Genomic DNA, 13,800 nt, shown 5'->3' on the forward strand with positions numbered 1-13,800 from the left:
GAGCGGGTCCTCCTTCCCAGCTGTGTTCTTCCAGGACTTCTGCTGAGGGAAGGCTGTGCCATGTCACAAGTGCGTGCTGGCCTCCAGGGAAGCCCTGGGCCACTGGGCTGTGCAGGGGCGCTCCCAGCCTGCTTTAAAGAAGGTTGAATGGGGCGTGTTAATTTCTCCCTTTTCGCACAGCTCTGGGACAATTAGCTGTGGGTGCACTAAAGGCCACTGTTCACTGCTGAAATTGTGGCATGTGCATGATGCTGTGGGAAACACTCTTGGTGCAGCTCTGGGCTATGGCTCCGTCCCTGGGCAGGAGTATCTCCAGCTCGCCGGGGAAATGGCTTTAAGGGGCGCGGTTTCTTTCTCCTTTTGGCTCCCCTCTGTCCCCCTGGACCCAAGACAATCAGCAGCGGGTGTGGGAAGGGCTATCCTCCATGCCAGACACCGAGGTGTTGGCTACAGCCCGCTCCTGCCATGCTTCACTGCGCGGTTCTCACTGCCATATCTGCAGCCACTTCCGGGTTTTTTGTTTCTTTTTTTTAAAAAAAAAGAACAAGTCCGTCTCCAAACGCCAACCTGCGGTTTCCCCACACCGCAGCGCAGCCTCTGGACTTTCAGCCGGCTTACTCACTCGTTTCAGAATGCAGACTCCTGGTTTCACCAAATGCATGGTCGCTGTGGATTTAGCAGACCTTGTCCAGCTAATGCATCGCTGGAACTGGTGTTCTGGGTCACTTTCTGGCTTTATCTAGTATTTTTCATGTAGGTGTTTCTTTTGCCCTGTCTCACCTAGCTGCCATCTTAGGTTCTCACTCCTTGTTTTACAAAGTATGCGTAAAGTTGTGTGATGAACAATAAGAAGGAAATCATTCTTGCCACTTATTTGAAGTGAAAAGCTAACTAAGCTCACCTTATTTTACTAACAAATACACTGAAATAAGGAATGGCTCAACTCTTCAGGACTTATCCCCCTCCTCCATAATACAGCATAAATAGAATTCACCAAACCAAGTAAGAGATACATATGGTAAGAGCACTGAGCTAAAGTCAGAATTTCTAAGATCTGTTCCTGATTCTGTCTTAACAGAAATGCATCTGTGGCATTAGACAATCATTTACTTTTGCAATTATTTTCCTAAATTTTAATACAAAAGTAGTAGTTTGTGGTATACTGAAAAGAACCTAAGTTTACTACTACCTAGGTCCCCTGCTTGCCATTGCTTGAGTTGCCAAAAGTATGCAGCTGCATCTGATATAAAAATTCTGATTTTTGCAATAATCTAATTTCATCTCTGATAATATAAAAAAAGTAAAAAATCACTTAATTTTTCAAGGTTTGGTGACTTCAATTACGTATATAAGAAAAAAAACAAAAACATGTTCTTAATCTAAATCCATTCCTGTGGGTATGAACCACTGTAAATAGGACATTTTGAAGGTGTTATTTTTAGTTAAGGCATGGCCCAACCGAATGAAGCTCGGCCTTAATCCTACTGCTGGAGGCCTTATGAAGAGAAAGCCAAGTGAAAGAGAAGCTGGAAGAAGGAAGACAATGGGGCCCAGGAGAGAAAGAAGAGGACACTGACACGTGACGGGAAAGCCAAGAAACCCCAAGGATTGCAAGCCCACCAGAACACTACTCCCCTGGGAGGGTGGAGCAAGCCTTCTAGCCTCCAAAACCAAGAGACAATAAATTCTCATTGTTAAGCCAACCTACTGTGTGGTATTTGTGATAGTAGCTGTGAAACTAAGATAAAGGTCAAACCTGAAGAAAGACTACCTCATAAAGTTAAAAAAAAAAAAAAAAATCAAACACATACTTGTGCATGTATACATACTTCTTCACAAAATTATCATGCTTTTCTTTCCCACTGATGGTAAGGTCCCAAAACTGGGAACCTGCCTCTTTTCTGAGAGCATTTAACAAGTCCAAACCTGATGATCACCAAGTCCCCTATTAAGAAACCTTAAGTATCTACTAATTACTCCTTGTTCTTTCTTACTCTGCTCTGTTTGGAATTACTATACTTCATTAAAATACCTCTCCAATTCAATAAAATTATATCCAAAAGGGTAAAACATTCCACTTACAGAACCAGAGAATTTTAGATTTGGAAGAGTCTTTAGCAAGCATCTAATCCTATGCCCTTCCTTCATCTGACAAAGACAAAGAAAATGATGCCAAGGAAAGGTTAAGTGCCTTTTGTTCACTTGGTGGTACGGTAAAAAGGACATGAGCTTTGGTATCAAACAGATCTGGGTTCTAACCTGACTCAACCATTTACAAGCTATGTGAAGGCGAGCAAACCATTTTCATCTCTCTGAACCTCAGCTCCTAATATGGAAAAGAGCAACACAATCCTAATGTTAAAATATCTGAAAGCACCTGGCACATATCAGGTGCTTAATAAATGTTAGTTTCCTCTTCTGTACAAAGCCATGCAGCAAACCAGTAACAGTGAGTAGATCTGCTACCAGAGCTGCTCCTACTACGCACTGTGTCCCTCTGAATAAGAACCAGTAGTTCTGGTGTGCTGTCGAAGTCAGACAAGCAAGAAAATGAATGTGCAGTCTTGATGCCCGAAATGTGTCACAATAAAAGATGCTTTGTGGTTTAGTTGCTTAACTCAGAATTAAAGTACAAATTGAATTGCCTACTAAGGGCTAGAGATAAATAATATTTATAGACATAGAAACATAAACGTTTGTCTTGCCCAAAGGCAAGCATCAAGGCAAGCATAGAAGAATTGCAAAATACCAAGTATACATACATCTGCAGATGGATTAGTTATTTAAATTGCTTGCTTTGCTGTCTAAAAAAAATTAGCAGGGGGAAACAAAAAAGGATGGATGTACTTACAGTGTGCGAAGATTGGAAAGAAACCTGAATACACCATCAGCAATGTGAGTGACTCTGTTGTCCCCTAAATTCAATCTCTCCAGTAAACTTAAACCCACAAAGGCAGATTCATCCAGGCGGGTCAACTGGTTATAAGACAAATCACTAAAAATAGGAAACATGGAAGGTAAGGAATTCAAATTCTTACTCTGTTTATATGCTAAATTAAGAGCTTTCAGTAAACTTCTAGTCAATTGGGATATTAAGTTATTACTACAGGCAATGGGCATGATTTATCCCAACCTGCTCTAGTCTCAGAGCCTCTACTGACAGCCATCCAACACTTACAGTTCAGATAGTCTTTGGCAGAACTCCCATGCATCAGGGCTGATTTTCTCAATAGCATTCTGGCTCACATAGAGCTGTTGTAACATTCGCAAGCCATACAACCACCCCTTGTTCACTTCTGTAAGGTTATTGTGTTCCAGTTCTCTGCAGAATTACAGAAAATGAGGAAAAATAAGTTTCAAAGAAAAGCACAGTCTTAAATCTTCATCAAATCTTGCTCAGGAAGACATAAAGCTTCACTCAACCCAAGTGAGCTGACAAATTCTATTCAATAAGTATTTATACCTAACTTAAAATTTCCTGCTAAAAGGCAATAAAACTATCTAAAATATCAGATCAACAAAATGTAACATGCCAAGAGGTATAGTAAACCTGTTCTAGTATTCTGATAATTTCGATCAGACAAAACACTGAGGGAATGCAAACCTTTTAGATGAGATGCTTTTAAGCATGATGACAAAATATCACTTAGCTAACAGAGCTTAAAAATTTTTGTGCAATGGAAGAAAGTTTACACAAACTAGAACAAATGTATGTCATTATTACAAAGTGTTAATAATGGGGTGGTATATGGGAAAAAATATAATTAACACAAACTAAAGTCTATAGTTAACAGTAACATTGTAATATTCTTTCATTAATTGTAACAAAGGCACTATACCAAAGCTAAATGTCAATAATAGGGGGACATAAGGAGGGGCACGGGGTTTTTTTTTTTCCCCCCCTCTGAAAGAAATGGGAATGTTCTCATACAGATTGTGGTGAATGCATAACTATGTGATTATACAAGGAGCCACTGGTGTACATTTAGGATGGACGGTATGGTATATGAGTAAAACTTTAAAAAAAAAAAAACAAAAACAATAATGGGGGATAAGGAGTATAGGTATTTTTTTCTTTTTTTTTTGCAATGAAAATGTTCTAAAATTTATTGTGGTGATAAACCCACAATTATGTGATGATACTGTGAACCAATGACTGTATACTTTGGATGGACTCTATGATGTGTGAATATATCTCAATAAAACAGCTTAGAAGAGAAAAAAAGGGTTGTGGGTACATTAATTTCACAACAAAGAATGGGGAATAAACAAATGTGTCTTTGTACAATTAAAGCAACTACCCTGGCTGTGTGGCACTAAAAAGTCCCAGTCAGACACCTCCTAATAATCCCTTACTTTAGATCCTGGTACTTACAGTTCTTCCATGTTATCCAAGCCAAAAAATGCTCCATCCTTAAGTTTGTTAATTCCATTCCGCTGCATTTTCAAAGATCTTAAGGAGTCAAGCCCTTGGAATGTTAGACCTTCCACAATTTTAATCCTGTTTCTTTTAAGTTCCCTTTAACAAAAACAGTTCACAGTCAGAAAACTGATTTGCTGATTTGTTGTAACAATAATAAAAAAGAAAATGACACTCTAAGAAGAAACTATCTTATAATCCTTCTATTTAGTTACTCACAAGAACTGGAGGTGAGGCAGCTTGAAGATCTTGGGTGGAATCATGCTAATTCTATTACGGTTTAACTTTACCACTAATAAGGAACTTGATAAATTATCGAAGCAACCAGCCTCCAAGGTGGTTATCCTATTATTACTTAAATTCCTAAAATGGGCAAGAAACAAGAAAAAATATTTAGTAAGATAAAAATTCTACTACTGGAAAGCTACTCAAAGTCTAGGATTGAGCCACAGCTCTGCCACTTATCAAATATATACATACAACTCTATAAATTATTTAATCACTTTGTTTTCTCATCTATAAAATAACAGTATCTACTTCATTTAGATTGTTATGAAACGGTATGTGTGAATATGTTTTGTAAAATCTAAAACACTGGTACACATGCTAATTATCGTCACCATTATATAAGGTAAGCCACTGTTTAACAAACCACTTCTTACTTATCTTCAAGAAAACTGTTAGTAAAAAATAATCCAGAATTAAAGCCCCAAAATTGCTCTGGATACCTACCAGTATTTTCTGACAATAGTGCTTTCCTTCTTTGAGTTAAAAGCAATACAAAACAAAAAACTGCCCCTAATATTTGGAAACCACAATAAAATGCAGAAATTTCTGAGAAACAGATCTCAATGAATAAACACGTATTTTACAGTAAACCTAGCTTAAATTCTATTTTACTTACAGGTATTTAAGCTGCATTCGAGGAAATGACGATGTCTTGATTTCTGATATTACATTTGAGCTGAGATCTAAATTCTCCAGAGCAGGGTAAAACTGGAGTGCCTCTGCATTTATTTCTGGAATTATATTATGTACTCTACAAAATAAAGATTATATTGAAGCTATTGCCAGTGTTCCACCCCAGGCCATAAGGATGTTAAGTAATTAGGGTAAATAATATGAGTACTTGAGAAAATCCAAAAAAAACCATACACTATTCACAATTTAAATAAAAGATCTGAAGTATTATTTACTTACAATGAGAGTAGAGTAATATTAGAGGTTGGTTCTCCAAAATAAGGGATTTCTGTTAGTTCATTGTAATTCATTTTCCTAGGCAGGGAGAAAATAGATTTAAATGTTTTGTGAGGGAAATGTTTACCTGTTGAGTTCTGGTTTCTGGCTAATATATATTTTTTAGGATGGGTGTCAAAGCTTATGACTAAGAATGAGTTAGAATAAGATAAAAATATAATTATATGATGGTATGTGAACAGTGGATTGATTATACACCATGGATGATTGTATGGTATGTGACTATATCTCACTAAAACAGAATTAAAAAAATATTACACTGAGAAATTAGATTTTAATAAGAAATATTTTTTCAGGGTATAGATCTATGATTGATATCAAGCTTAGAAAGGCTAGGAAAATTTGGAGTTTTTTTTTAATTTTTAATTTTGAAATGATTTCAAACTTATGGACAGTTGCAAAAATAATACAGACCCCACAGAGAGAACTCCAATATACCTCCTAAACTCCCCGGATACGTGGTTCCACCAATTTTAACATTGTGCCATATTTGCTGTATCATTCTATCTCTCAATTAGGAAATATTTCGCATGTTAAATATTTGTAATTACAGCAATGTTCTTTGAATAGTTACACTTGTGACAGTTAATTTGGGTTCTTCTAAAACGAAGATGGAATAAATAACCCATCCATATCTTCTTCTCGTGTATATATATATATATAAAGCTATTCAGTTAGGGATTATTGTTTGAGATACAGATGAAATTAATTTGCTCACCCAGGTGTAACCTATGAATGATTTTAAAGGTGACATGACATGTTACCATTTGATCCTAGTGGCCCTTTGAAAAGATTATCTCAAATGTTTCAGCAGCAAATCTAATGCAATTACATCTCATTAACATATTCAATCACTGAACAACCTCAACGATCTAGAATACAACAAAGAACCTTCAAAAGTAAAAGGTCTCCTGGAAACCAACCCAAGTTACAAAGTCCATAAAGCTTATGCTCTTTCCAATGAAGCGTTTTTAGACCTTCCTCGGGGTCTATTCTTTCAGCTAATATGTTTGTCAACTGTTTACTCAGTCCACAGTAGATTACAAGCTGTATATTTGGGGTGAGAAGAGAGAATGTAGGGGACCATAAGAATACAAGATTTGGTCCCTGTCAGCAAGGATTAAAAAGAAAAATAAATCTGGGGGTTCAGTGGGTATTTAATAAATAGGCAATCAGTCCTACAGACTTCAACAGTTGTGTTCCTGGGAACATAACAATAACTGATAAATTGTGATAACTGATAAACTAACAATTTTTTAAAGGAAAATTCCCTCTAAATGTACCAACTAAATCATCTCAGTTTCAAAGGACAGACTTTAGTTAACTTGGAAATTGAATTATATCGACTACCACATTGCTAAATGGTATCAAAAATATTGTATTTCATATGAAGCTAATGATGCTTCCATCTTAGACATGTCATAACACAAAAAAGTGTACACAATAGGAAGTTTCACTGGCTGAAACCTTGGCAAACAAACAAATGGTGTTTACTCCAAAGAGGGAGAAATCCCACTTTGGGCCCCAAGGAAGTACAATATTCCTACACTACTTGCAAACTGGAATCACCAACCCAATGGCACAGTGCCCAGAGAGAATACGATAATAGCAAAGCCAAAGACAACTGTTCATGTTTTTAAACAATTTCTTTTAATTTAAGTTTTCTTCAATATTTTTGACAGCATTTCTGGATTGAACAGCCCCGAATTCACAGTTCATTAAATCACCTCAAAGACTTTACATAACTTTAAATACAATAAAAATAACTTACACTTCCTGTAATGTTTGCCATTCCAAGCTGATATTCCAGTCAGACAACCGATTATGACTCAAATCCCTGAAGGACAAAATGTCATTTGTAGTTTGGTGTTAGAAAGTAGACTTAAAGGGAAAAAAAAAAAATCTAAAACAGGAATACTAAAAGTTCAGTCAAATGTGTATTTGAATTATATAACGAGACAAAAAGAAGAAATATTTATAAAGGAAGAATAAAAACTTCTCTAGATTTCAAATAGCTATTTTACTTTTAAGTTTTTTTTTGTTTTTAGTTTTTCAGTTTTTTTTTTTTTTTAGGTTAAATACGGAATACATTCACATGGTTCAACCATCAAAAAATATAAAAAGGTATACAGTAAAAAGTCTCCCAACCAATTCTCTGGTCACTCAATTTTCCACCACAAAAGCAACAAATGAAAATGTATCATTGCTTGTGTAGCTTTCCAGATATTTCATGCATATACCACCAAATTTTTATACAAATAGAATTTACACACTGTTTTGTCTCTTGCTTTTTTCACTTAGTACATCTTATAGATTTTTGCACAGTAGTACCTAAAGAGTTTCTTCATCCCCTTTAGTGACTACTATACTTTAGCCATAAATAAATCTGAAGATAGATTTTACAAGTCAAGATGGTGAGCTTCTATACTAGAGTTGGGGCTGACCACATCCTTGATAGGGATGTGGTCTTCTTAAAAAGGGCAATCTAGCTTCAGGGGAGGGAAATTCAATTCACCCCCAAGTTATATTAATGATGATGATACTGGTGGTGGCTAACATTTTTTAAGGCACTCTTCTATGCACTTTATACATATTAACTTGCTAACTCTAAATAACAACATTATAAAGCAAATATTTTTACAATCCTCATTTCCCTGATAAGGAAACAGAGAGAGATGAATAATTTGTCAATCCAAGGTCATGCAGCTAATAAGTGGGGGAGCCATAAAAAATAAACTCTAAATTCCTTCTCACTTCTAGTAAGTAATTTATTAGTTATAGTAGAGATTTCACTGAATCTCTACTGAAAAATTTAAGTAGGCTTAAAAAATTCACCTTGATGCTTCCTGGCATCTTTACAAGGCCAAGGTGGATTCCAGCCCACACAAGCCATCTGCACAAGAGATGTACTATATATTACAATACGGATAGCAAAAGAAACACACTAGAGAAACATTACAGAACACTTTATCTCACTGTGCCACACAGGCAGCTGACAGATGCATATGCAGGTCTGAACAATGCCTCCATCGCAGTAGAACAATTTGTTCTCAGTTAGATTCATGCTTGCCTATCTGTAAAACCTAGCCACTTTTACTTTATTAAAAGCCTTAATTAACAACACAAGTAAGAGCACATCAAACCATAACTTTTCCACAACAGTTCTAAAGCCTTTATTCCAAGATGTCTGGCACCAGGTATCAGCTCATAAATTGACAGATATGTTGAGAAATGTAAGAGATAAAAATATGAACTGATTCAATACTTTTATACAACTTACACTTGCTATTAAACAACAAAAGCAAAATTGCATACAAGGAAAAAGATGCTTTTAATTCTGTGGAGTTTCAACTGAAGTGGAAATTAAACAACTATTCTAATTTAAGTTAAATATTCTATATTCTACCCCAACGTGGCTGGTCTGACAAATGAGAGTTACTATCATTCGTGTAGCAGGCTAGCACAGTATAATTTAATTCTACATCTCATGCTTGCTGACATTTAACTTCTTTCCCCCCAGAACAGGGCTTTCATTTTTATAACCTTGAATCTCCCTGGCAGTATAACTCTTGACTGTACTCGTAAAGATTAAAGTATCTCATCCCCTATATCCTCCCATGGATATCAATGAAGACCAGATAATCATTTCTTTTTTTTAAAGAAAATCATTACTAAAGAAATCTAAAGCAATAAAATTAAACTCAATTTACACAATATAAGCCACTTTATATTCAGTACAAGTAAAATTTGTCCAGTGTTTCTGTTGGGAAAAGAGTAATCTTCTCATTATGTTTAAAGAACCTAAAGGGTTTTCAATGGAACCCAAAGGACACTTGAAATACTTTGGAACCTCTCTACAAGATAATGTTGTCTCCAAGATACATGCTTTGAAACAGCCTTCCAGGTCAAAAACCCATATAATGAGACTCTATGGACCCTTCTGCAACAAATCCATATTGAACTGGATTTAAAAAGCACAGTGAACACTCCCGAAGTAGTACTATCATAAAAAGCAATTAATATATGTCAGTATAGCTGTAATAGTATGTGTCTAAATAGAATTATATGGATTAATATGATCATCAGGTAACCATACAATAAATATTTACTGAACCATGTGCCAGGCTCTGTGCTATAAATGCTAGATTTACAAAGGCCTTTTTTTTCTTTTTTGAAAGTAATGTTTGTTCTTTTTTGAAAGTAATGTTTGTAGTGGTCCAAAACTGTAAATATAAACCCAACATCAACTTGACTATTCCTCTTTCCTGGAAATGGCCAAATTAACTTTCTTTTACTCCTAAATTTCACTGTGGAATTAAATCACTATGCATATGAGAGTACACAGACACATTCTTGTTACCCATAAGCATGGCTTTCCTATTTCTTTTTTTAAAGTACTCCAAAAAGGCTGAAGATGACTAAAATTTGTAGACTTCAAATATCAGATTAAGAATTTGGGTAATTTTTTTTTTTAATAAAAATCTTTCACTATTCTTCCCAATGGCCAATCATTAACTCCATTTAGTTTGCACAAACTAATGACAGTTTAAAAATGTTTATTAAAAAAGCAAGAATCCTGAAACAGAGAACTTTTTCAAAGTTTTTCCCCTTGAAATATCCCTAAAAGGTACTTAAGGATTTGAAGTAATCCAACACTTGATAAATATAGCCTACAAAGTCTAGTTTTTTGGTAGTGAATAATCTCTCCTTTATCTTCTAACACCACTGATATTGGAATATTTATGGATAATGGTGACTGAAAGGTAAAGTCTCAAAAAGGCCTTATTCTAAATGTTGTAAATCCAGCTCTCACTTATGCTAACCTACAGGGATATGGCTGTAATAAATAATGAATTATTAAAATTCTTGATATCATGTGGAGCCAGAGGTGCCATTAATGTAGTCATTTAGTACTATCAGGGTGTAAATAATTTATAGGATGTACCAAACAATCACAACAGTGTGAGGAAGAGAATCAAGTCCTGGAAGCTAACTGAAAAAAGTCCTGCAGCAATGAAGATACAGGGATGTTCTACACAGTCACACATGTACACTTTCAAGTCACTACCAACCTTTTCTGTTTTAGAGTATTCTGCAGCATTAACAGGACAAACTGAATTTCTGCAACCTTTAATAAAGGGGTGCTCTGCAAAAGTTAAAGTAAAAGAGCGTATTATATCCAATATTTTGGGTATAATAGGATAATGCTCCATTTATCCAGAATACTTTGCCCTTTCTTTTGTGAACAGAAATGCCTGTCTTGTCAATTACAGTATATCTAAAATAATTTATTTATTTATTGTTTTTTTACAAATATTTGTTTATTTTAGTGAAGCTGGTACAGACAATGTCCATTTAAAACCCATATCCCAGGCCAAAAAAGTACAAATAAAACAAAAAAGAGCAGTGTTCTGTCATACACACTTCTGCATGAATAACTTCATTAACTGTTAACGAAAATTAGAAGGGATCTTCTGACAAGATTGTTTTTATTCTTAAAATGCTTTGTCTCTTCAGTGAAGCCATTTTTGGAGTTAGTCATTACTCACACCATATTTGTCATCTTGATACCAACCGGATATTCCTCTTCTTTTGGTCCAGACCCTCAGATTTTAAAAGTAGCTTCAAGTTAAGGAGAGGTCATTTTTCCACAGTTCAGTTCTCTGAAAAACTTCCATCTCCCACTGAAAGTCACAGTCCAGGAGTGAAGCAATCACATGCTAGAACCTCAGGGCCAACTGGAAAGTTATTATGAACACTCTCACATTGGTCGATCTTATTTATTACCACAAGCCCGAAAATGCAGTCCTGGAAAAGGTGACCTCTCTGTGCACAGAAGTAATTTTTTAAAAGGAGAGGGCTATACGAAGGGGGCCGAGTCTTGATCACCAAAATTAGCACAATGAAAACAAACAATGATAACTGAGCACTATAATTCAAAACAGCAGATGTTTTAAAGAGATAGGGTGCCAGTTTTCAATTCCATTTTGAACACCACATTATAAAAGAACTATTTTTAAAAATAAAAAAGGATTAAGGGAAAAGCAAAAAATTTAAAGAGTATCTAAACCGTTGAATGACCCCATCTGTTCCTGACATACTTCAATCACATCTTCTTCCTCTATACCCAGTTCTTTTGGAGTGTGATTATCAGCAATTCTCTGACCTTCCAAGAGAAACCTGAGTGAATTCATTGGAACTTCCTGTCTCTGACAGTATGGTTCTTTGAGTTCTTGAGATGTGTTGTCCTTTTCACCTTGAAGTGAATTTCACTGCTATCCCGTCCAATGACTTTCAGTTTAATGTACTCACCTTCTTTCTTATCCCCCAAGTCCTCAGTTGAAGGCCTCACCTCCCTTTTGGTATTAAGCTTTGTTTTGCTTTGTTGCGAGATGAGATTAGACTAAAGGAGGGCACAGAATCAGATTTGTCACTGGTTCTAAAGGATGGTCCTTAATCTTTTTGAAGGATCATGTTCTCCTGATGAACGCTATGGACCCTTTCTCCCTGGTCAGACATGGTGATAGTGGCTTCACCTTGGGGTCTCCGCACAGCAGCGACCTCGGGCAAGCAGAACCTCGCTCGGGGGTTTATAAATCCGTCTCTCTTCCCTACAGTCTAAAATAATTTACTTTTAAAAATAATACTTAGAGTTACCATCGTGATCAACTACAGTGCCTATGACTTACCATGCTGGGGAACTTTACTATGCCTGGGGTATACTGAACACAGGAATTCCAAGACAACTCAACATTCTGTCTGCTTTTACGGGCTTGCTTTTCTTTTACCACTAAAAGTTGTAACTTCTTGGAACTGTCAGCCTTCTGTTAACACTGCTACTTTTTTCTAATTGGTTGCTTCTAATCAACTGCCACAGGCTAGGAAACCTGTTAGACCTGTCTGAAATAAGACTAAATGAGATCTGGATGAGAGTCTAAGAGGTTCCTTTAAGAAAAAAGCTCCACTTTTTTTAGCTTCTTGGAAGCAGTTTTGTTTTTTGGTTGAACTGGAGATAGGAGGAGATACTGGGTAAACATCTTCAGGATAAACAGGATTTTTTTATATCATGAGAATAATGCTATTTATTCCCAATTAAACTTTCTATCCTTCTGCATCTGTATTTGTACTACTTATTTGTATAAGACTTTTTTGTATTGATCCAAAAAGCTGGAAGTGGGTGGAAGGTAGCATTTATTTCAAGAATACAGACATGTTTTATTTTCTTCCTTTATCTCCTCCTGGGTTCTTAATGATTGAAAATACTGTTTCACTGGGGAATACAACAACCAAACAGGAAATATGAATTGTACAGATACATTTAAGAATACAGTCTTTGCATGCCCAGTTTTGGGACCTTGGGCAACTTATTTAACCTCTCCAAACTGTTGTTTCCTCTACAGTAAAATAAGAATACTAGTATCAACCTTATTAGATTACTGGGACAATTAAAATAATTAAAGTAAAATGCTTAGCACATATGTTAGTGTGTGAATAGTAAGTTATGATATAATACTAGATTTGAAATAGGATGATGGTTCAGCTCTATCTCCTTTTCTTTATATTTTATCTATTGGATATGCAGGTATAATCCATTTCCCAAGGTAAAACCTTAATTAATTGCAACTAACTTACATTACATTAACTTATTAAAGTAGTAATCTGAATATTAATTCTGAGTTCCAATTTCATGAGGAAGATGCCAATGACAAAACAGCCACCAAAGATTTGGTCAAATTATTGGGGTGCATAAACCCGTAGCACAAGATTTGAGATTTCAGAATAACCCAGTAACATCACTTCTAAGAATCTACTTTGCAAATATACTCACATAATTATGAAAAGATATCTACCAGGACGTTACTGTAATAGCCAAATCATAAAATAAAAAGAAACCTAAGTGCCTAGCAAAATGGGATCAGTTAAATAACTTCTACTTCCATACAATGATTCCATTTTACTGCAGCCAGTAAAATGACTAATATAGATATTTATATAAAGTACACATGACCTCATTTGTCACTTTTTCTAAAGAAAAGGAAAAACACAGATATATGTATAAAAATTCTAGACCAATACCCAAGAAACTCTTAACAATGGGTTCTCCTTAAGTGGAATAAAGGAAC

General features: G+C 35.6%; 1 protein-coding gene across 4 annotated transcripts in view; it reads right to left on the bottom strand.

The window, feature by feature from the left end:
• LRIG2 (leucine rich repeats and immunoglobulin like domains 2) overlaps positions 1–13,800 on the bottom strand; it is a 58,265-nt gene that overhangs the window by 27,527 nt on the left and 16,938 nt on the right. For all 4 annotated transcript variants that reach the window (XM_037826343.1, XM_037826342.1, XM_037826344.1 and 1 more), the window contains 7 exons: positions 7,449–7,514; positions 5,621–5,695; positions 5,325–5,459; positions 4,640–4,783; positions 4,376–4,519; positions 3,179–3,322; positions 2,852–2,995 (listed from right to left, as the gene is read on the bottom strand). In XM_037826343.1, the coding sequence (XP_037682271.1) occupies positions 2,852–2,995; positions 3,179–3,322; positions 4,376–4,519; positions 4,640–4,783; positions 5,325–5,459; positions 5,621–5,695; positions 7,449–7,514 (852 nt within the window). The remainder of the gene's footprint in view (positions 1–2,851; positions 2,996–3,178; positions 3,323–4,375; positions 4,520–4,639; positions 4,784–5,324; positions 5,460–5,620; positions 5,696–7,448; positions 7,515–13,800) is intronic.

The sequence above is a fragment of the Choloepus didactylus genome, chromosome 2 (genome assembly GCF_015220235.1).
Source record: "Choloepus didactylus isolate mChoDid1 chromosome 2, mChoDid1.pri, whole genome shotgun sequence".
NCBI lineage: Eukaryota > Metazoa > Chordata > Mammalia > Pilosa > Megalonychidae > Choloepus > Choloepus didactylus.